Source organism: Gambusia affinis, linkage group LG09 (genome assembly GCF_019740435.1).
Source record: "Gambusia affinis linkage group LG09, SWU_Gaff_1.0, whole genome shotgun sequence".
Taxonomy (NCBI): Eukaryota; Metazoa; Chordata; class Actinopteri; order Cyprinodontiformes; family Poeciliidae; genus Gambusia; species Gambusia affinis.
Genome location: NC_057876.1, coordinates 20,711,890 through 20,737,227, shown reverse-complemented (window position 1 = coordinate 20,737,227; position 25,338 = coordinate 20,711,890). Strand labels below are relative to the sequence as shown.

General features: G+C 35.8%; 1 protein-coding gene across 9 annotated transcripts in view; it reads right to left on the bottom strand.

Annotated features, from left to right (window-relative positions):
* Nucleotides 1-25,338, bottom strand: part of diaph2 (diaphanous-related formin 2) — a 439,308-nt gene that overhangs the window by 403,258 nt on the left and 10,712 nt on the right. For 8 of the 9 annotated variants that reach the window (XM_044127178.1, XM_044127182.1, XM_044127181.1 and 5 more), the window contains exons 3-5: nt 17,439-17,471; nt 15,405-15,581; nt 2,110-2,214 (exon numbers count right to left, since the gene is read on the bottom strand). In XM_044127178.1, the coding sequence (XP_043983113.1) occupies nt 2,110-2,214; nt 15,405-15,581; nt 17,439-17,471 (315 nt within the window). The remainder of the gene's footprint in view (nt 1-2,109; nt 2,215-15,404; nt 15,582-17,438; nt 17,472-25,338) is intronic. The other variant, XM_044127184.1, reaches the window with a different exon arrangement.

Sequence of the window (25,338 nt, the reverse complement as noted above, 5' to 3'; positions counted from 1 at the left end):
AAAAGCCCACCTAAACAATCAAATTGATGTAACCTCCAGTGGTTAGAAGATATCACGCATTGTTGGGGATCTACAGTAGTGCTGTACTGTAACTGCACATTTGCATGAGCCTGCATGAACAGCTATTTCATTCCTGACACTGAGTTCCCCCTCCCCTTTTCCTCCATCAGCCCTATTAAATGTGATAGCAGGGTGCAGACAGACATCACATTTTGTCCTCTGTCCTTTCACTACACAGATTATGTTATTCATTTGAATAAAATATCTCTGCTCACAAAGCATAATGGGCCCTGTGAGGAATTCAATCATCTCGGATAATCATCATTATCAATAATGCCAGTTAATTACCATAACAATGAGCAAGGTAATAAATGATGATGTCAAGGCAGAGCTACCAGGTTCAAGAAACAATGAAGAAAGAAAACACTTCTTCTCTTCAGAAGTGCTATGAATATCACCTCAGTAAGGTTCTCCAAAATCTCTAGGAAAGACGTCATCTCAATATACTGCCACATAAAAAAGTTGTAAAAATTGCTAATCATACTGTTACACATCTAAAATATTAATAAGCTGCTAATAAATATTGAAGCCACATACCTAAGACAATTTAGCCTAGCATGGTATGTGTACAGTGGCAGTAAGGTGAGTAAATGGGAGGAGAAGAAAAAAAAAAAAAAAAAGGTTTTAGCTGCACTCCTATACCATATCTGTTGGCGTTAACTTGAGAAATTGTGATAGTTTACTTCATCTCCATCAATCCATGGTCAAAGCTGTATGTCAGACTTCAAGTCCATTTCTTGGTCTAACAAGCACCACTTAAAATGAAAAGAATGGGGGCAAATAAAATTGAGAGTGATGCAAACAAAATTCACAAAATCTGTTAATTTTGTCTGCACTGCTAACAAGACGGTCAAAGAACATGCCCGTGCAAGCTTAGGGCATCTTCAAAGTGGTCTGGGTTTGAACAAAGACCTGACCCTAGTCAGCTTTCCGTCACAAAGCACTTTAGAAAAGCATGACACCCACATGTTTATTTCCTGTCAGACATCCAGTTCAACAAATATCTGAACTCTTTATAATTTTTTGTGAACAATATCTTACAACTCAGTTTATTTCTATTTTCAGTTATAACGTAGCTGGTCAAAGGTTAGACATCACCACCACCATAAATGGACAAAAGAAAAGTAAGACTGAACCCACATGAACCATCCACCAGACATCAGGTAGGTAAGCAGCTCCTAGCTTCAGGTGCATCTCAATTAATATGAATAGTATCAAAAAATTTGTTTATTACCAGAATTTATATTAAAAAACGAACCTCAGACAATTAGGTTATGCGATACCTCCTGAATGGATATCTAATACAAACATGTCAGCCTAAAAAGTATATTCATGTACTGCATAATTTATGCAATCAGTTCTCCTTTGCATGAATTACTCCATAAATGCTGTATGGTGCAGAGTCACTTAGTGTGTAGCTTTGCTTAGTTTTTAAAAAGCCCAGGTTGCTTTAATAGCGTTTTGCTAAATATTCTGCTATAAGCTGTAGGGCTTGTTGCACCTTTTCCTTCCACTCAATTTTTCAGTTGTAGCAATCCTGTTTGGACACCAGTATCTGGTATAGCTATGTGTCATTGGGAGTATTATTTTCATCTTAATTCATCATAACAAGTAGTTTTTTCATGTGAGCACCCAGCTACATTATTTTCTGACAAGCTATATTTTTGGGCTTTTATGAGCTATGCCCTTAATCAACAAAAATAACAAATCCACCATTAAAATAAATCACTTGGTGTGAAATAAACCCATGAGTTTCACTTTTTTTTAATCACATGATGGAAATTAAATCAAGTTTACAATAACATTATTGAGATGTTCCTGTAGATACGAGGAGCAAACAAGAAAAAATAAATCAAAGACAAATAAGTCGATCAAAACTGCAATCAAAGTGGTGGGCCTCAAGCATGAAGAGTGAGGAAAGGTGGTGGAGTGGTGAGTGTGCAATAAGGGATGACAAAGCAGAGTATGAAACGGAGCCTCAGGTTATTTGATCTCTTGTTTTCACAAATGCAACACACTTTTAAAACACTTATTTATTGTGACACTTACAGATTTGGCAGTGGCCGAGATGTACTGGACCACCATCTCACGTTTGATGCTCAGTTCCTTCCCACGCAGAGGGGCTTTACGATCCTCATTGAGGTTCATGTCCTCCTAAAATAAAACAGAGAAGTGAAGCTGATTAAACTCTCCAAACTTTTTCAAAGTTGCATTTAAAAGGGCACAAACATCAATGTTCCCTCGATTGTAGCATTTGCTAGAATTTTTTTGTATCGTACAACATTAATTAGCACGGCAAAAAAAATATTAAAAATGTGAAGAAATTATATGCAGCTGTAGTTGATCCCAATAAACACATAACCAAAAAATTATGAACATTTCTGCATCTGAAAACCTTGAACTCTGAACTGGATCATTTACAGTATAATAGGTTCATCAGAAAGTAGAAACCTTTCAGGCGCAGAAACAATTATTTTTCCATTTCCACTAGTACCCATTTATATCAGATCTTGTCCCATGCTTAAATTAATTCCCAACCGTGTTTCTTTGTTGAAGTCGCAGGTTGTGGCAGGAGAGTATAATGGCAGGAATAATTAGTCCTTGAAATAAAAGTAGAAAAAGGCAGCAGCAATAAAAAAAGAAAGAAAAAAAACACACACACACGCACACACACACACACACACACACACGGCAACCCAACTCTGAACAGAAGAACAAAAATCAAACAACATGGCTTCTATTGAGGCCATACAATCAGAGCTGATAGGCTGGATAGGCAGTATCTACGTGTTATTGGGAGTATTATCTTCATGCTACTTTAATTCGGCATCACAAAGAGTTCTTTCATGTGAGAGACATCAGAGGATAGAGTGAAGGCCGGACAGAGCACTAAAAGCTAGGGAATGACATGATGATTAGAATGGAGGAGAATGTTTATCAGAAGCACTCTCTCACAAAGAGATGGCTAGAATGAACAGAGAGGAAAACAACATCCTCCAGTGGGGATTCCACAAAGATGTGGAGGCATGCTGCCCTCTAGTGGGCAGAAAGGAAAAAATCTTTAACTATTACAGCTTGTACGATTTCTCTACATCTGATGAGATGTCTAATTCACCTTGTAAATTAGATGCATCACCAAGTAAAAGCAGTGCGTTATACATAGGTTTTATTATCTTACAACAAGTAATCAGATTGAAGTTGTTCAGCCTCATTTGTCTGCGAGGCATGGACAGGAATCCCAACCACAGGCACTGTGACCTAAATTCCTTTAACTACATTTCCTTCAGTAAATACCCTCTGAGCTAAAAAGAAAACCATTAACATCTCTTGTGGAACTGGAAGAGGGGGAGAAAAAAAAAATGCAGCCGAAACTTTTTCATCACCCAGGGAAACCAGCAGGTTTTTTAATTAATCTTTGAACCCTGCTAATTTATCTGCTTAATTGGCATTCAATAAAGGAGGCAGAATGTGGCGGGGTGAGTACATTGCAGGCACACAGAGGGGGGGCGGCGGGTTGCATGAGTAGTGAGCCTGCAGGACATTTGTCAAGGGGCAAACTGGAGGAATGAGCCCTCCATGTTCAGCCTGCAAAATGATTAATGCTCTTTTATTAATTATACCCTCACAGGCAACATAAAAAGTCTCGATATATTAGGACTATTCTGCTGGTGTAACTGAAATGCCGTGATTTGAGCTTCTAGCGATGCCAGTAGACTAGACGAGCACTCCAGCTCACCATCTTAACGCAAGTCTGACAAACTCCGGTAAGAATTTATTAACACTGATCAGGGTGCTCATACCAAACATAATTATACTGGTGTATTCAGGAAATCATCCTTCACACAGTGCTGTGACAAAGTATTTCCCCCCTTAAAAGTTTCTCTAGTTTTTACCTTTGTAATCACACTTAAATGTATCAGATCATACAAAGGCAGCTTTTAAATTATGAAATCCTTTAAAAGGAAGATAGCTAACCAAATGACTGTCTAATCATATAATTGTGCTCTCTTCTCAAATTATAAATCGTCTGTGCATGCCAATGTTGTTTTTGGTTACAGTTCCCTTCCCAGGTCAGAGAACTGCCAGAAATCACTTCAATAGAACCTTTCTGAGAACATAAAGTAAGCAGGGCATCATATCCTAATCTAAGGAAATTCACTCTCATCTATTAGTCTGGAAATGTTTATAAAAGTATTTTAACCACAGTGAGAGAAAGTATCCCCAAATGGAGAGTTTAAGGGGAAAATAGAGCGATAGAACACAAAGGCCCATGTTTCTGGGCGAATGGTGTGCTTCCGGCTACATATGGTGCAAAACTTAAAGTCTTTCAAAAAATGTGATTTTTGTTTCAGGTTATATTTGTCTGGTATTGCAATGGGTTTGATAATTTGTAAGTAAAGAAATGTTTAATTTATAAAAACAAAGCTATTATGAGTTAGACTAAATTTCCGAGTCCTCAATCACTACAACCTAAGAAAGCAGGTGTTTCCCCTCACCAAACCATATTCCCCAACCAAGCAATAAGTTAAAATAGCTACACTCCAGACATGGCAGATCTTCACTGGGGATGAGGCTTAGCAGCTGTCTGATTATTTGGATCAGAGGTTTCAGGCAGCTGTTATCTTTAACAGATTAATTAAGACTTTGCAACAAATTTTAGCTTATAAATCAACTTTGTTCTTCAATTTTTCTAAGTTGCACAAGATTTGTTATGGAGAACTTTATCCTGAAGTAAAACTGGAGTTTCATCTTGGACTATATTGCATCAAACCAGACAGAGTTTCAAATTTGACTTGGACTTGTGCTCTAAAGACTTGAGGTCTTGGCCTCATTCTCTCATGTAAATCAATATTTACTGTTTAAAGACATGACTATAAATCTCCTCTATTCTTCTCTTCCCCTAAATCCCATCAACACTATACTTTGGTTTTTAAATTTTCCTCATTAGAACCCATGTTCTGTTTATCTGTGCTACCCATAAATCCGTCCTACCTTGTGGTAATGCACATGCGCACATCGATGCTACAACACATACTGCTTACTCAGCACATTTCTTATAAATACGTTCTATCTGTGGAAGTATCATTTCATCAGAGATTATTTGATTTATTTTATACCTGGCTTTCATTAAGTTGCTGTATTACTTGATGTTTTTTGTTTACATGACAAGCAGCTTCCAAATATTTTAATAAATGGCTTTAGTTTGCCGTTTGCAAAGTCGTTACTACTGTAAACAAGTCATTGATTGGTAGTAAATCAGGACAAAGTACGTTGTTTTGTGGGCTATTTTGTCCCTATATTTTAAAATATTTTAGTTTAGTTACACTCTTTTTATATTATTAAATTTTTCTAAATAGATGTTGGTAGAGATACTATGTGGGATTGAAGCTGTGTAATAGCCATGTAATATTAATCATATCCCATCATTTCAGGAGCACAGTAACCGGCACAATCCGGTGGACACATTGTGGCTATGCTGCATCTGATAAGAGACATACAACGTATTTATGCGCAAAAAAGAGTTGAGGTGATCAGTTGTCTATATTTAATTTAATTCCAATAAAAACGTGTTTCTGTCTGATATTGTTTTATTCTTACAAACACCTTTGTATTTAAAATATTTTTTCACAGGTAGGATATTCTAGTAAAAGGATTAGTGGATACATCTAAAGCTTTTCATTTTAAACGTGTAGGATATTCAGATGAAAGAAGTGATCTTCTTGTGGTTTTGTTGTGTATATAAATTGTTCCAATGATATGCTCCTAAGCTTCCACTTCAGTCCCGTGACTCAAATAATGTTATCCAATGTATTTAATGTTAACACAAACAGCTATAGTTTTCTGTTTGTAAGCATGATGATAGCAGTTTTGGACGCATAGCATTGACAGACTTAGCTATCTATCCATGCTAAGGTAGGAAAATCTGACGAGGTAGCACTGAGAGTCAGAACACTGGTTCTAAATGTCTCTTTCCAGTCAAAGCCCACAGTTCTGACAGATGTGGATATAGTCATATATTGCATCCTAAGTGAACAAATGAGCATTATCAGAGATCCTTCCTCCCAGCTGCTGTCGGACTCTATAACCGTCAGTGTTGCCAACAAACTCAGTAAGTGTTTACATCCCTGCTCTTATTTGCAGTTTTCCTGGTTTCAAATAACATTTCTGCTGGTATTTTCACATCAATGTTTGCAGTTTCTTTTTATATATTCAAATAGTCTGTTTTTAAATGCACATTTTGTATTTTTTTTATAGTTATGCTACTCTCCTTTGGATCAGAGTATGCAATTTTTAGTAACTGCACTGTATGTTATCATGTAATCCTTCCCTTATGTTACAGTATATTCTTAATTTTGTTATATACATTTATCTATGAGGACAGTAAGGTATTTAGATTCACAGTTACTTTTTGCAGTTGTTACAGCTGAATTTCCCCAATATGGGACAATAAAGTGAATTGGATTTCAGTTACGTTTATATAGAGTTGATTCCCCACAGCACTTTACAAAATGCTATATTCTTTACAGAAGTATACGGTTAACTCAGTTAGATCATATAGACAGATTCAATTGCATACATTTCAATTCTTTCAAAAACATAATGGCAGCTAACATCTTTGCTGTGTTTGTTGTATAAATGTCATCACCTCTGTCTTCTAAAAATAAACAATGCTAAAATGAATTTGTATAACTTCAGTACAAACAAAGTTAACATACATCTTATAGTCTGACTTTCAATCATTCTGGTTCCTTCAAAATAAAAGAAATGAAAGAAAGTTTGACTCAGTCAGAAACATTAACCTGTTTAGCCTATTTTAAAAATATTCATTATTTGAACATGAATGCCACCAATATGTTTTATGTGATTATATTTCTTACTGATTTTCAAATGTATCAATTTATTGCATATTAAATTCAAACAAGTAAAAAGAAATATAGATGCGTCAACTGTCCATGTATGAAATTATGCTTCAGGAAAAGGATTTTAATTTATAGCCTACGACAATTTGGTGTTTAAAGCAAAAATAGATGGCATGCATCCAATGTGAAAAAGTATATTTCAGTAATTAAAGACTTTACTTGGACTTGTGTGAACATCTCTGAATAAAATCCCTAAAAAAAAATAAATAAATTGTCAAATAGGTTTGACAAAATCTTTTGGCTTATAACTTGTTGGAGTTTTGAATTAAACTTGACAATTAACGTACATCCTCAAATGCACCCAAGGCTTGAAAATCTATGAAGAGACTGCCCTAGAGAGAAATGTGGATCTGAGAAAAGTAAGTAGTAAAAAAAATGTTTTGCTTCAACTGTGACAAATCAATTATTTTGTCCACTACCCTCAAGTCTGATCCATGAGAGGCATAAGGGTATATGCCATAATTCTCCTGTGGGCTGGTTTTAATGTCTTGGTGCAGAGCGGAAGTGCTGAAGGATCACAAAGGAGCTTATTACCCAGAGTGTTCATCCTAACAATGACACACCATAAAACACACATAAAACTTGAAACAAGCCACAGTAGCACTGCAGCCCAGCATTGTTACTGTGCTTCCATAAGCATCCCAACATGTTTTCACAAATCCCTGGAAATGAATTGCATTAGAAAAGTATTTGTTCTCACATTCAAAACAACAAACCTAAATGTGTTGTGCTGCAATTTCAAATCAAGAGACTGAGAACATGTTTTTCTCAATTTTGCATAAATAGGAATCTGAAAAGTGTGGTGTGCTTTTGTGTCCAGTCCTCTTTATTTTAATATGTTTAAATAAACTAAGTGCCTCCAGAAGTTAGCTAATCAACTAACATAATCCATATGTGTGTAATTAGTTCTGTGAAGGCCTCAGAGGTTTGTTAGAGAACAAACAATGTCATGAAGACCAAGGAACACAGTAAAGAAGATTAAAATTGGGTTTCCAAACAATATGCTCGGCTATGAACATCTACTGGAGACCCACAGTGAAACATGATGGTGGCAGTATCAGGCTGACGGGATGTTTTTCTTTTAGAGGGACAGAAAAGCTGGTCAAAAGTTGATATGAAGATGAATGGTCCTAAATGCAGATCACATCTGTCAGGATTGTCCCAAAACATACAACCAGAGCTAAAATATCACAGTTTTAGATAAAAACACTGACATGTGTTGCAATGGCTAAGTCAGTGTATGTCCTGTCACCAAGCAACCATGATGGCACTAAACATGAACTGATAAAGTTCAGTTTGAGTTTGAAGACCTGGTGAGCTTTCTTATTATTTATTTAATCATTTTTAAATAATTTAATTAATTAATTATATACATTTTCACATAACTATATAAAAGAATGTTAATGCAAATGACAAAAGTCTACTAAAACAACTTCACCATTGTTTCAAGAACAAAAAGCAGCACACCCTACTCACTGAATCTGGGGGTAGGGTGAACTTCTATGAATACACCAGATCCATCCTGCAAAATCCTGGAAAAAGGAGGACGCAATTTGCAGCAGCCTTCAAATTCGGACAACCTTTGTCGCGTCGCTGTGACATAATCGGCCTTTAAATGCTGCCTTTAAAGGACGCAGCTCCTGAATTTGAACATGCACTTTCTGTACCTCTAAACTCCAAGTAACACAGCCTTCATTGACTGACAGAACACTATAAAGTTTAAGGGGTACAAAACATTTTGAAATTAAATAAGATTAAGAGCACATTTGATTCCTTTATGAAGGATTTAATTGCAAACACATACAAGAAGAATTTGAGGGAAAAAATTTAATCTGGATTAGCTGTAGTTACAGGTTCCTTACAAAACACTACATTTCATATAATGATGAGACTGCACATATTATATTGTTTCAAGCAGAGAAGTGTCACACATCATGCACTCATGGTTTAGAGAAAAGCTTTACCCTCACTAGGAGCTGATTGGAGCTATGCCGTTTTTAAGATGAACATCTTTGATTGAAGCCCACTACTTCCACACAGTTTCCTCCTTACAGCGATAAAAATACTGGACATTTTCAACAGCTGATTTACTGCTGTGCATTGTGATGAGAGGCTCAGAATTCAAGCTGTGCATATCTAGCTAAATCCTGTGACAAATCGCATAACTACGCACTACACAATTACCAAGACAGCACATTGAAAGTTATTTGGGTGCAATTTAAATCTTGGCACTTTCATGAATGCAGTCCTGCTTTCAATGATTAACTTAAAAAACGCTATAAAGTATTTATTTGCATTTTCTTACCACTGACAGAGTTTATTCCTATATTTTGTCAATTTGCTTTGATGGGTGTTCAGTAATGGCTTATGGGCTTTCCAGCATAGATATACACACCACAGAGGAGGGAAAAAACATTTTCTCATGGTCATTAATGCACAGTTGGAGGTTTTGCTAATATGGCAAGGGGCAGCCCTTCAAATGCAGACAGCGAGATACCCAAGGCTAAAACATGCAAGAACAATCAATAGTGAAATGTGGGTAAAGTTAATAAAAAGTGTGTAAAACATAAAAGGAAAACTGAAAAAATATCTGATATGACAAATGCATATCAAAGTTGGTGGTTATTAGCATAAAATATAGAAAACCTACCCACCAGCTATTTTCCGGGTACAACATCAAAGGAGGAGAGTTTTTAGTTTATAGGTAGTAGCAGAATGGAAATTGAAAGTACATAAGTAAATAAACTCTTTTTTTTTTTCCCCCCCTTTTCTATTTCATTACCGTAATTATAACTCCCAGGCCCAAGTGTCAAGACCTGTCAAATGTCAGACCAGCAAACATGCCTTTTGTGTCATCTGTCACTGAGCAAATTGAAGCCTGGCTGTAATGTCACGCTGCTGTGAGCACAAACATAGTAATTGAGAGGTGAAGTGAGTGACAGGGATGAGCACCCGGGCAAGAAAACAGTGAACGCAGGCCTGATGAAAACTCTGAGCTCTGATCGTATTTCTCTGGAGAGCATTGTACGAGAAATACGGAAATACGGTGTGCATGTGTGTGCACCACACACACACACACACCCGCATGCAGTCACTCAGATGCAGTATAGACAATAGAGCACACAACCTATGAAATAAAGCTAGAGTAATCCAGCTTCTCACTTCAAAGAGATGAGGTGAAAGCTTTTCAGATTTCAGTCATGCAGCACACAAGGCCAGAAATGCACAAAAGTAACATGTCTGACCCTAGATACAAGTGAGAAGTGAATCTGATATTTAGCATTTTAAATCTGTGCAAATGAAAACCAGATTTAAAATGTCTTATACTAAATCTGTCAACAAATGGCATAAAAACTAAAAAAAAAAAAAAAAAAAAAAAAAAAATCATGTTAAATCCAAATCCTTGTGCCAAAGCTCCCTTTGTTCCCAAGAACAATGGTTACACAAACATGACAGTGTCAAATGATTGCATTTGGTGCTGTGAGTCATTACTGCTGTAAGAAAATGTGGGCCCTGCATGCAGTTTATTTGAAACTCTCAATGCAGAATGAGATTAGCAATCGCTTTCAATCTTTGGAGAGTTGTTTTACTGCAGGGCTCATGCAAATATGCAACTGAGTTTACAAAGCTCTGCAGCTGTGTTAGGCTGCATATCACAACTTGTTGACTGTGTTCCAAAGCTCCTCTGGATATTCACACATGAATGTGAGTGCTTCTTAAAAGTATTTATACCGCTTAACTTTTCAGTTATATTTTGATCAGTTACAAATTTAATGGATGTTATTGAACTTTTACAGGACTGATCAACATAAAGCAGAGCACAGTTGCTTAGTGGAAGAAAAATTATTGATCATTCAATCATTTCAAGGATTTTTAAAAATAAATAAATCTAAATCAAAGACCACAACAGACAGTTTATAAAGAAAGTTGTGGAGAATTGTAAAGCAGCATTAGTTTATAAAACAATATCCAAAACCTAAAGTATCTCAGATACTCTCCTTCTAGAACTGGTTCGTTTGAGAGCCGACTAGCAAGATGGAGGATTCTATGACATGGTAACATGCAATGAGGTGAATAAAAACAGATGAAGCTGAAGTTGACTTCCAATTGTAGAATCTGATGGCCCCGAAACCGACTCTGAAAGACTCCGCTAGTAGAACAATCTAGTCCATGTTTGAAGAGTTTATGTACTGCAGTTTTTAAGCTACAGCAAGTTATACCTGCTTACGTTAAGAAAAATGAGGTGGAATTGTTCCAGTTATTTCTCTGATTGAAGCCAACTTGAGTTTCTTGAGAAATAGTTACAAAAACTCAATCTTTCACTAATTTAATTTAATTTAAAACCTTTCAACTGATACCTAATGAGGTATTGGAGAAATTAAGTTGGTGCAATTGTCGTTTGTCGTCTCCAGTTCACTTGTTTCTCCAGCTGTTACCCATGGGTGATGTCACAGTTCGCACAGAAAAATCAGCTATTCTGTGGTGTCTGACTTGAACCACCGTTTGTGCTGTGAACAGTCATTCTGTGAAACACAACATGTTTTAAAAAGTACTTGAGACCATATCTGCAAGCTTAATTTTCTGTCAAATAATTTAAATATACTCTACCCAAAAAAATAAAAATAATTTGGATTCAAGTTAAACAGAAAAATAATGGTCCACTATGAGTCAAACTCATTCGATATGGAAGGAGAACTTCAGATTTAGGGGCATCAAAGTTAATGCATGCCACCCATTTTGAGTATTTTCTATTTGTCACAAATGTGAAAAACTATGCATAATTTTCCCAAGGTCCCATTTTTGGTTTGCCTGTCACATAAAAATTACTTCCAATAAAATACACTGAAGTTTATTTCTGCAACTCAACAAAATGTGAAAAAGTTCAAGGGCTTGTAACACTTTAGCAAGGCAATGCATGTCAGACAACCCGAATAATAAAACCTGGCTCAATTTTGGGGACATTACTGGTTGGAGTTCAAGCACTGAGACGAGGAAGCACAAAAGAGATGATGGTGAAAGCCTGAGGACAAGAGCTGACAGTAGCAACACTCAGGCTTCTACAGCTATGATGAAAGAAGAGAATGTGGATGGAAGCCTGAATGCCACACTCTGGAGGCAGCATTGTAGGGGCTGCACAATGGCAGACAAGTGAATGGATAGCTTTACGTTAAATAAAAGCACAGAAGATCCTCTTTTTATGCTGGACACAGACAAACAGGATCAAATGCAGAAGTGAGCAGGTGATTGTATTACAACCAGACAAAGAACATGTCAGTGATGCATCATCAAACATCCAACAAAACATTCATATGACTATTTTAAAATGTGCATCAGTAGCAACCCTAGAATTATCTTTAATGCATTAAAAATACATCTAGAAGTTAGAAAAGCATGCTTGCTCCCTTTCTTGATTTAATAATAAAATCAAAACTACTTTAAAAGCACTGAAATAGTTTGGGTTTAAAATAAATAAATAAGTATAATAAACAGTTTATAAAAGGGTTACAATTCAAGGTGGAAGAACAAAAACTGGACTTTCTGTACTTCCAGAAACTGTAAAGCAAAAGTCTCCCCCCTGAAGGACAACCATGTATTGAAGGCATAAAAGCAACTGATTATGTGATGGTCAAAGGTTAAAACATGACTCAGTCCAGTTGTACTTTGAATTAAAGAAAGTGTACAAGCTGTAAAAGGAGTCACTGGTGTCATTTAATTTTTTTGGACCAAGGACGTGACGCTGAAAGAGAAAGAGAAAGTTTCTGCCTTTTGACAGAAAGTTGTCAAAATGACTGCTATTTGTAGCTGTACTAAAACAAAGAAATACATTTTGTGAAGCGTTATTCAGGTTCCTGGAAGCATTCAGAGGTTAGGTGTTGTTAAACAACGTTAGGCTGGTTTCGCGTAAATGTAGACACTGCTTATGTGCACATTCTTTATGTGAGGAATTTTTAATTTTGAATAACAAGAAAACGGGCCTCATCAAGGCGCCCCAGCAAGGATTGCTGACTGATAAGACCAAGAAGTATATTAAAAGCTCCACAATACCAATTCAGATAAATATAGCTTATTTACTTAGTTTGTCTTTATGGGTTTGTGGTAGCTTTTGCCTCTTAAGCAACAAATTACTTCTGAGATGAGAAAAAAAAGTCTAAACCAGACATTTCTTGACCCCGGTCAAGCTAAATAAAACTTTTGAGCCACAAATATTACATGAACTTCTGAAAAAAAGTGTTCCACAGGCAGTATCATTCCCCATAATGCTGTGCATTTCTGGATCAAAGTTCACTTACTCATTAATTGTTGATCTCTTGCATATAACAACAATTATTTCTAATAAATGTCAATGGAAAATTTGCTTCAAATGAATGAAAATGATATAAAATGACAGAGAAGGGGAAAGTCATTCCAGTGTTCTGGAGAACGTGCAAAATACAAAGATACTTGTCAGAGGCTCCCAACAACAGAGGAAAGCAAGGGCTTGACTTCACTTTTTAGGAAAAAATGTTCACAAAGAATTTCTCAGGGGGAAAAGATCATTTCAGACTATGCGACTATCTTGCCTGATTTATCATCAATCAATTCCTTATCTTCCACTCAATCCAGGGTTAAGTTGTGGGGGGAGCTCCTGACTTCCTCTAGTCACAAATTAAAAGGCATTTAACTCCTCAATGACGCATGCATTAATCTCTGTTTTGGACAGCAAAAAAGAATGGAAAATACAATACTGCTTTCTGAAAAAGAAAAAGAACAGAATTACTGCTCTGTCCTGCCTCGTGAGGAATATTCTGGCTTTTGATGTTTGGGTCAGGGAGTTGAAAAAAACAACATGGACTGCCGGCATTGAATGAATTTGTCTTGGCCTGTGCCATTTACCACACCGAGAACTTTTGGGAAAACAGCCTGAGGGTGTACAACACCAACAGACTCCAGAAATTGATTAAGCCGGCTCACACCTGGGTGGAGGAGAACCATCTGTATGCAGCGAAGGATATTTTCAAAACTTCTCTCTCCATCACTGACGATGTTTCCTGCCCACTAAACAGCATCCTGGCATGCCTGGAAACTCACACTGACTAATTCCCAAAACTGGAAACCATACAGGAAAATGGAATTAATTAGTTAATCTGTGTTCACGAGTTAAACAACAATTATCTTAATTTGCATTACAATTTAATTTATATTTTTTAACTTTTCAATCATCTGAGCTTTAGCCTTTGGGTAATGTTTTCACTCTTAAACTTTATGGTAAATTTGACCTGCAAGCAAATTTAGTCTGACATATTTTGTTGCTTCTTTTTTAAGGCCAACATTTTTACAGAAAAATAAAGTCTTAATAAATTTATAGTGTTATCAAAATATGCTTTACTTGCCAAGTTTATGTGCATAAATAAGGAATTTGACTTTAAACAGACATCTAATATAAATATACAAACTTTGAGGAGCATAAAAATATTACAACACTATGTTTAAATAATTGTATATGAACTGTTAATTTTTATGTGAAAATATAATGCAAATATGCATATCTTGTTATACAATACAGTAGCTAGCTACTCTGGCTGTACAGTGTTCATTGTGTCAATTGGATTAACAGCCTGAGGGAGGAAACCGTCTCTGTGGCAGCTGGTTTTTGGATATGTGGGGTCTGCAGTGATATTATCTGCTGGTTAGGTACGACATAAATTATTACTCATCCATTAACCAGGCTACTGCATTCATCTAAGTTTGATAGTAAAAAGAAAGCACAAACATCAACAACTTTTACTCGCACACATAATAAGAAATCACAAAATTCAGGCAGTTATGCTGACCTAAATCTTGCATGGTTATTTTGCTATTGAGCAAATAAAAGAAAAACACACACATTTTTTTTTTTTGCCATTTTTAATAAAAAATATGTGTGTATATATATTTTTTTTGATTTACATTAACTTTTAAGACAATTTTGGCATTCATAACAACAAGTTTGAGTAGCTGGTTTAAGGTCATGGATTATATTCAAGATCTGAAAGTTTTTTGATCCTCTGTAGTATTGATTTAAAATAAAATGAGTTAGGGCTGAGTATGTAAATCTATTATTTTCAGAAATACACGTCAATACTTTTCAGCATCAGTTTAATCTGACCTTGATTGGTCATTAGGGAGACCTCCTGGACATATTTTCACTTTTGCTTCTAATCAGTCGGAAAAAGCTGCAGCAACTCAAAAAGGTCAATCATTTTCATATTAAAACTGTTTTACACAACAAATGTCCTCTGCAGTAAAACAGGAAAGCATGAATACTAAGAAATTAATAGATCTTTTCAAAATGAACTTCTACATGTTGTTTATATGAAACATTCTAAATTGGATGCTTTTATTGAGTGAACTTAGGAGCTGTAATATCAAGATTAAATGAAGGAGAAGAAAGAAAACAAAGCTTACCATCATCTTCTCAAAAAGGTCAACTATTTCTTTTTCTGAGAGGTTCATGGATCTTTCGTCAAAGAAAGGCTGCGGCTGAGGGAGTTCGGCTTGGGTAGAGAGGGGATCAGTTGGGTGCTGAATAAAAGGCTTCTCCTTCTTTGTCCCAGTTTTCCTGAAACTTGTTATACGATCACGCTGAAAGAAAATGACGTTTGAGAAATGAAAATAATGCAACAACAGTCTGTTTAAAAGGCCAAAAAAATGGTCTAGGCCGCCAGGAATAAAAACTTCCAGTACTTTAGCAGGTTGGAAAATGTCCTGCTAGCAGGACTTAGTTGTGCACAATTTACTGTAAACATTAAACACCCCTATTGTGAGGACAGCTAAAAGGTGCTGCTGCAAAGTGAAAGGAAAATCAAAAGCTTTAAAACTTGACATAAAACAGTACAATTTTTAATTCTTAACATTGAAAGGAAATGCAAAACAAGTTTCAAATGTCATCAAACATAATAAGATTCCATTAAACATCTCAGGACTTTACTTACCATCAGATTTGATATAATTACCTGTTTTGTTCTGATGCTATTTTAGTAAGTCAAGGACAAAATATCAAATACAATTTGTGTGCGATAAAAACATTCCTTATTAAATTCATCAGTTAATTAAATGAATAAATCTGGGAAGTTTAGCTCAGAGTAGAAAACATACATGGGACACATGCAGGGAGGATGATCATGAGGTTTGCTTAGTAACAGGTAATTAGGAGTAGGGGTTGTCATGCAAATGAGATGAGAATGAAATATGACTCAATGGATCAAATGTACTGCATGTTGACAGCATTTGTTAAAAAAACGTGAAGGATAATAAATCAGCTTAATTCTAGTGATGTTACTGTATAAAATCAAGAAGGTTTTTGATTATGTTCCGTTTCCTCATCACTGGTAAACATATGGTGCCAAGTTTTGTCTTGTTGCTACAGGTTTCTTCCAATGAGCTTTTTTTTCCCCACCTCCTCTTCACTGAGTGGCAGATAAACTTTATTTGCTTGTGATCCAATTATATTAAAGATTTTATGTATTAATTGTGGTAATGATGACAATTCAAAATACTAGCCTGCAATCCCTTTTTTGAAACTTCAGAGTGAGCGGTAAATGTTTGATTGAAGTTAGATTTGCACATTCAGTGTTAAAGCCATGAACATAATTTTTACAGTAGCAGTAGTTTACAGGATATAATTAGCAATTGCATTTTTGTTTCTTTAGGGTCTTTTTTAATTAATCAAATCATTAGTAAATTGATCCTAGTTTGACTCAAAATAATTCTTAAAATTATAGTATTTCTAAATTTCTAGAATGCATTTGTCCATTTTTAATAGTTGATCCTGAGAAATATAAAGAAATCTATCCTTTAAGGTAATTTATTGGGAAAAATAAATCCTTCTTCAGTCTAATAATGGGTAAGACTAATCAGTAAAGTTTATGCACACTAACCTCACTTGAATAGCATATTTCCTTACAGTTTCTTTCCCACGTTGAAAAAAAAATAAAACAGCCCGTAAGCCAGGCCATATTTATAGCCAAAAAATGTTATACTGTGAGTTGACAAAAACTTGGAAGAGATAATATTCTTTTTTTATAAAGTAGGGATACTTTATCCCAAATAAAGTATTCAAACCAAAGCTAGAATTTTCTATTATTCTGTGTGTGGGATTATACTAATGCAACAAATTAAATTACTTTTAAGCCTTTTTACACATTTTTTTCCACAGATGTCAATAATTAAGAGTACTTTAACAACTGAACACTGCAGTTTGCAGTGTTAAATTAGTCCCTAAAATGATCTTGGTAATGTAGTATGAAAATAATACAGTTACAAGGAAATAAACCAGTAGCTGTTTAGTAGTTGCCCAACTCCAACTACTACTGTAGTTGGAGTTGGGCACATTTGATCCATCCACAGGTGAATATTAAAAGTTTCATGCAACCATGGAAAAACAAGTGAAAAATGTGTGAAACAAAGCTAGTCACAGCAAAATGAAACCAAGCACCTTACCATATCATCAGCCAGTGTTTTTATGTGTATGTTCTGTTGGAGGGAGGGCATAAATATGAAAAACAATATCTAACAGAAAATAAAAACACCGCCAAACCCACAGAATGTGTCCCACCTCAGGTGTCTTTACATGTACAGTTTTTTTTTTTTTTTCAGCATTTGTACCATGAAGCACAAATGCTAAATGTCTTAGACTCACAGGAAGGAGAAGTGCCTCCTTTTATGTTTTAGACATGTGAGCAAATCCTGAGTACTGTACATGTGAATTAGACACCCAATAATAGTCTGTGTATCATTTCTGCTTTCCATTTTTAACTGACAACCAAAATAAAAAAAAATTTGTCATTTGGGGGAAGAAAGAAAAAGAAATAAAGAGAAAAACAAAATTTAATGAATTCAGAAATTTCCTGAACACTGCAGCAGATGAACATCCTACCATGCTCGGAAATTGGCTTCAGAAGATTGTGAGTTCTGGGTGAAATATGGTGAGAAGGACATTTGTCAAATGTGGAATTTTGTCAAATGTTTCTTCTGGATTAATATACAAGTGAATTTATATGCAGATTTCCACAATTAGAGATAATTTAAGCTGCTTTTTATTTAATCACCTGCGTAATGCTTAAAGTTGTACATTCAAAGCACTTTTGCTTTAATATATTTTTTGTGAAAGATATGGTAGGTTATGGTACACCTTTAACTTCTATTTCAATGCTTTGGGAGCCAAAATATTTAATGTTTGCTCTATTTCATGTCAAAAATGTAACATAACACCTGATGTCAATGATAACAGACATTTTTTCACAAAGCGCAATTTCCAGGTTTTGGAAAAACAAGTATTGGCCTCTTGATATAAAATTTGTTCCTGCAACTCGTTTTTCATTTCATATATTTTAAGCCAAAACTAAAATTTAAAAGATGAAAAACAAGATCTTTTTTTTTTTTTTGGCGTGATTCTTGCATCTGATTTAAAAACCTTTTTGTTGATGTTTGGTTGTCAATTGAAAAAGAAAAGAATGAATGATTTACAGATTCTTAAAGATCCTAAATAATAAAGTGAGTTAAAAAAGTAATGTATATGATCCCCAGGGATACAAAATTGAGACATAAGACCCACATGTAGACATGGGCCAGTTATCAAAGCAAACCAATGCTTTTAGCAGGATGCCTAAGAATATACAAGATAACAATTGTTTTTTCTGGCTATGTGGACCAGAGCCTTATTCAAAGAAAAGTAGCTTGATCATGTTTTAAATACATTTTCTGATTTAATGTTGTTAAATTCTGGTATTTCCATCATCAAAATCTCATAATGGCCCATGCCTACATACAACAAATGAATAAAAGAAAAACCACCTGACACCCACATTGGTTTTTCCACTTAAAACATGCAAGTTAGTTTTGCTTAAATGAAAATGTGTGTGAAACAAATAAGAAAAAAAGCAGCGCACACTGCCGAGGCACAAAGATGAATTTCTTTGCAGTGGTACTGGTTCTGAAGAGCATCTTTTGTGGTGACAGGGACCGAAAAGATTTACACCAAAACTTCAGCTGGAACAGATGTTTATTTTCTCCTCAAACACAATAAGAAAGCGCGCTGCCACAGGGTTGTGGCTCAGCAAGGGACGGCCGTTTGAAACACACCTCAAATGGGAATCGGTAACAACTCTGCCATATGTTGTGGTGCTAGGCTGTAAAGTACTAATGAGTCGGGAGATGTGGGGCTGTGATGGTCATAAAGCCTGCCTCCAGCCGTGGATTTCTCCACTATTCTAATCAGGAAAATACAGACACTGGGGCGAGGAAACAAATTGGCTTTAACCTGCACCTCCCTCTGCGAGTCTCCATCAGCTGTCGCTCTGGGCAACTCCGTGCAGACACATAAAGTGCCATATCTGTCACCAGCTTTGTCTGCAACAGCTGATCAACAGTTGGAAGATGAAGCTATTAAATACAACAAAACGTGTCAATCTTGTGCAAGTTTCAGACGTTCCCTGACGTTTTATTCCACTTCCAGATATCAGACATGTCGTCTTCCCCATGCATCATATCCAGATGATTCCTTTTTCCCTGTGGGAGCCAGGTAATCACCTGGGCCTCACTAATCCAGACAAGCATCAGTTCCACCAAGGTACAATTAGATGCCTTTAATAAAGCTTCATCACTACTCACAACAGTAATCTGACCTGAGCGACAACTTTTCCCATTACTAACTCAGAGCGTATGTGTCATTAAGCTCAGCATTCTCTGCCAGTCGCAAACTGCGTGAAACAATAGCTAATTTACAGATAGAGTACTTAAACATTTTCTAATCAATTTAACAACAATCAAACCACTGTTTGGTTAATTGCCTTGACTTGAGGGCCTTTCCTTGCCCATTAGCTTGGCAGCATCACAACATTGCAATTAAACACCTAACAATTAAGCTTCCATGTCCTCTGGGCTTTGTGTGCTTATTAAAGTAAACTTTTTCATTGTAATAAATGTTTATTACCAAACACATATTTCCACTAAATAATCTAATCAAATTAGCTCTGGGTCCCTCCTTAATCAAATCTGATCATGGGTCCATGCAGATCCTCAAAAATGAAAACACAAAGCAATATCCCACAACTTGAAAGGCAATTTGGGGCAAACGAAATTGTACCAGTATGCATATTTCACAAAACAATTTCTAGTATCGCCATAGCAAACTGCAGTTGAATGTGAACCATATCGTTGAATAGTTCTGTTTTATTGGAAACTCATACCAGGTGGCGAAGGTAATAACCTGACTTCTGAGACGGAGAGAAGATAAATGCTGCTTCAGAGTGACTATAACTCCACCGCTTTTAAAAAGCAAAGCTGCCTGCACTCAGCTAATTTAACTTGAGCATCTGTATGGTGTATTTAACTCACTCACTGGAACTATCACCATAAAAATCAGAGACCACGACGCCTTTGTAAAACAACTTGAAGGAAATTAGGTCTTACTTTAATTAGTTACAGCCATATGAAGGGATTGTCTAGAAATAAAATTTACTCCATTATGAATTTATCCTGTCTTTATTTTTATTGTCATCATTAAATATTCAAGATCAAACTTTTTTTTTTATTAGAAGATAGCCAGATTAAATACAAAATGCACATACATATTAAAGAGAAAAAACACTATTTAAGCCAATCAGGCCAAAGTAAAACAGTAACTGTCCCCTTAAACCTAATAACTGGTTGTGCCACCCTTTGCAGCAACAAATCCAACATCGCTGAAGAGAAAATCCTTTAAATAGTCATGATTCACACGTAGTGTGGTTTTTTTTTCAGCGGGAACTGTCTGCTTAAAGTCCTAACACAGCATATCAATCCGGACTTTGACTAGGCCACTAGATAGGCATGCATTCTTTTCTCTTTATTCTTCTTTTATCCCAACTTGTGGATTACAACTCTCACTGTAGTGTCCCAAAGGTATTAATCTCAAATCATTATGTGTTGCTTTTTGATAGAATTTAGCCAACTTCATGCTGTCAAACAGGTTCTATTTTAAGTGCTTTGTTTTTTTGTTTTTTTTTTGGTCTGGCAGAAATCAGATCTGGATATGGTCAATGGAAATGAGAAGAACTTTTAAAAATGCAGTCGATCATAGTCATTTTGTAATGGAACAATTTCTTTTACACATAGCTAGACCAACCAGGACATAGCTAACTTTTTGCCCCTAAACAAAATCATCACATGGAAGACTTTTTTTTTCCCCCCTACCAACTCTGGTTGTCTTGTCCAATATTAAAGTTTGTTTAATGTTTTGAAATGTTTGAGTGTGACAAAAAACTAAAGAAAACTGCAGTGGGTGGTAACTTTATTCACAGACTGAACATTATAATGTCACAACACATTTCCTGAGCTTCTGCTAATTTCACCTCAGCAACACAAGTGGAGTATATCTCAAGATTGTAAACCATAAATGAGAAGTTCATAAATTACTGTTTAAGGGGTCCCAGACTTAATTTGCTCAGCATTTAACCAAAAGAGCACCTACTCTAGGTGTTTATGAAAAAAAGGCATGCTGCATCAATTTATTTACTATAATTTATCCAAAGTTACTATTCTGATTCCATTAAGTGTAGAAGAAACATGAAGCTTTCATTTAACTAAATACACCAAAGGTCAATCTAGTTCAGGAATTAGAGGGCTTCTTTTTCTAATTACCCAAATTATGTTTGTGTAATCAAATAATATGAACAGTAATGCTTCTAATATGAGCAATTTGAGGGAGTGGCATCAAGCTGCACAGAATTCCCTCTGTGTAACCAAATCAGATCAGAATAAACTCATTAAAGTGTCTAATAAATGTTGTCAACATGTAATTACAACCTCCAAATGTGCTCCACATGTGAACAAACATCATCAGACATTTTGGGCGTGAATACAGACAACTGTAAGTACCAAACTGAGTCTTTCTGGTTTGAATTGCACTTTTTACACTGTCAGACCCTGATTCAACCTGTTGAATTGGAATTAGAGCTGTCCATTAAACATTCACTCTTATTAGCCATTTGGAAAAGCAAATCAGAAAGAAGTTAGTCTTCAGACTCTAAATGAACATGTCAAACACAGTTTCTCATCATTTGGTGTATTTAGGTCTTCAAAAGAACTGAAGAAAGATGGAACAGACTAACTTGGAGATCAGCTTTTTATCTCTGATACCCAATGAAAAACAATGTACCCAGTTTACAGGCAAGAAATGTGACACGGTAAGTCCAATAAATGTCTGTCAGCATCACCTGGTTTCTTTTGCCATTGTATACTAAAGTTTCTGGAAAATAACATTAAATTAAACACCATATCTTCACATTTGTGTGATTGTGGTTATCTTCTAGTTCATCTAATCAATCCACGATTTACAGAAAAAAATTGAATATGCAAAGGTTAAGTTCATGGACATAAAATAAAAATACAAAGCATGATTTTGTCTGCAGTTTGCTTCTTTGCAAATCCGTACTGTATTCTCGTGGATTAGAGGTAAATGGTTATAAAAATGCTGAAATGTCCTTTTTAATGAAATTGCATTTAATCTGACAGCTGTACATTACAATTTGTTGCATTTTACTTTCAATGTGATCCTCATTTGGATCAGCCAATTCTGAAAAAATAATCTAACCAAAGAAAGAAACCGTCTAGTGGATATTGTATATTAGTGTTTCAAATATGCACAGATTTGAGCTTTTCTTGGGCAGCTCTGGTCCCCAACCCTCACAAACACCAGCAGTTCGATCTACAAGAAATAGATCTGAATAACATAAAGAGTAAAGAAAGGCTATAGATATATTGGAGCACAATAAAAAGCAGCAGATACAGTAAAAGAACAGTAACAGAGAATCGGTTTTGAAAATACAACAAAAAACCTAACTAATTTGCTGAAAAAAGCAGAGACCTAAGGATTTTGCCATTAGAACCAAAACATCCCAAGACATCAGTAAATTACTAACAAAAAAATGCCTTACAGTTTTCATTACCAGCTAATACTTAAAAAAAAAAGTTACAGGTCGTTGAATCTTGTTCAGAAAAGGCACAGACATTGTTTACGGCTTCTTAAAAAGGCAACTTCTGAAAAGAGGAAGTATATAGAAGCCACAGCAGCTAAAATCTGAATGACTTCACACTGGATGACCCAACCATGTGACTGCACAAGAAACGAGAAAGTACAGAACTGCCTTCGGGTCATCTCTGTTTCTGATGAAAGAAACATCCTAATGGTGCGCTACTCTCACTAGAACCAATATGAAGCCATTAAATACAGCAGAGGTTTCAAAAAGGTTCTAAACTGGTCAACATTAAACACAGAGTGATTTGCACTTTACAGATTGATGAAACTAATATTGCCAATTAACTTTTGCAAATAACTGACAAGTAAAACACTGCAAACTGACTGAACGGTCCCTCTGATATGCCTACCTTACAACGGTTTCAGTCAAGGAGGTTCTAAAGATTATCCCTGGTATTTGAGATACATGTGACATTACCAATGAAAGTTAACATTCTAGTAAAGTTTATCGCTATTACAAGATTTTAAAACATGGTTACGTAATAAAGATCAGTGACAATTTTTCCTTCGGCATGGATCAGCAACTTTTCAAAGATTGAGTTGTTGGTTTTAAAGGGCTCTTGAAGAACAAGAGCCGGATAGGTTTTATGACATTTGTTTAACTAGAATCAAATGTTTTTAAAATGTACAAAGGTGGAAAATGTCTAAAGGTGCTACTGAAGCTGTATAGCCCAGGGCACTCTTGTAAAGGAGATTTTTAATCTCAACGAGACACTCTGGGTAAATAAATAAAATAATCATGTTTAAAACTTTTAATACTTTTCATTATCTCAAAAAAAATAAGAAGAATATCAAAAAGTTGATTTCAGGAATTTACCTCAAAGATTCAGATTCAATGATGATAGTAAACCCTCATTACTGCATTGAGTGTCTTAGTCTTTCCTAAGTCAACAACGCCATGGCTCTCCAAAACATCACTGGTTGTGGAAGCCTCACAATGGGCTTCATAAAGCTTTACTTCTGTGCCACTTCACTCTTCCCAAAGACTCTATAGACTCTGTGATTCTGATACTCGTATGAAATGCAAACATTGCTTTCATATAAACTCCAAAAAGGGGACTTTAGACCACAGAGCAACAGTCCACTCCTTTTTCTTTTAACTGAGACACTTCTGATGCTGCCTCTGGTTTAGCAGAAGCCTGACATGAGGAATGTGACAGCTGCACCCCATGTGCTGGATACGTTTAGGTGAGGACACAGACTCCAGCTGCAGTTTTTCTGAAACTTTCACGGCTATATGTTTTGTTGTTTACCATTCTTGACTGACTAGCACACAACTGTAAAGCCAGAAGTCTACCCCTTGATTAATAGGCCCACAGCATAATTTCTCTGTAATAAAAAATTTATTTTTATTGCTCTGAGAGACTATATTTGAGTCGTTATGATCATTAGGATAAACAGAAATTGTGTTCAAATTGAATAACGGAAAAGAAGTCGCTTCTTGATTATGTTGTAATTTAGTGAGAAGGAACTGAATCAGTCTATAAGCATGTCACACTGTGTGACTCAGATCTGCAACTTCAAAACTAGGGGGGAAAAAACAGAATCACAACTATCAAGAAAGCTATATTTGATCATAGATTTTTTAAGTAAAGCTTATGACTATTAAAAAACATAATTATTTTAGGAGTGGAAAAATGTCCCCTGCAGAACTCTTTTAATATAAGTGACAGATGGGAAAACATGTTCATCCTGGTGCGCATATGACTACAGCCACTCAGTCAAAACATCCTTCAGTCATTAATCATCAAACCGCTCAGTGCAACTATAGCCACGATGAAAGTGTGATTCACTTCCTGAAACATAAAAACAGACATTTCTGTTCTAATGTACAGCTATTATCTTCAGGAGATGATTAAATGTCCTTTTTGCCTTATGTCCCACCCAGTGATCTTTACAAACTAGGCTTATTCCAGAGTTACATCCAACCAATGAATTTGAGGGTTTCCTCTGCTGTGCTACTGAAGCATTCTGAGCCACTTCCTGTCTCCCACTTCCTGAATGCCATCATAGCACTGAAATGTGGTCAACTTCCTGCTGGTTTTCACATGTCAGCCCAACACTATTGTCTTTGTGTTTACAAACCAGCACAAAATAAAAGACAAGACTACTACATGGAAAACTTTACTGTATCACAAGACTAACCAAACAGGACTGAGGCAAAAAAGCACAGCATGAAATCTACAACAAGCTGACAACTTGTGCTACCCGCATGCTAGCAAAACTTAAAATAATTCCCTGAGGCGTCTCTGAAAGTCATAAATCAAAGTGCTAAAAATCTTCAAATGCCACATGAACATGATTCACAATGTGATACTGTCAAAA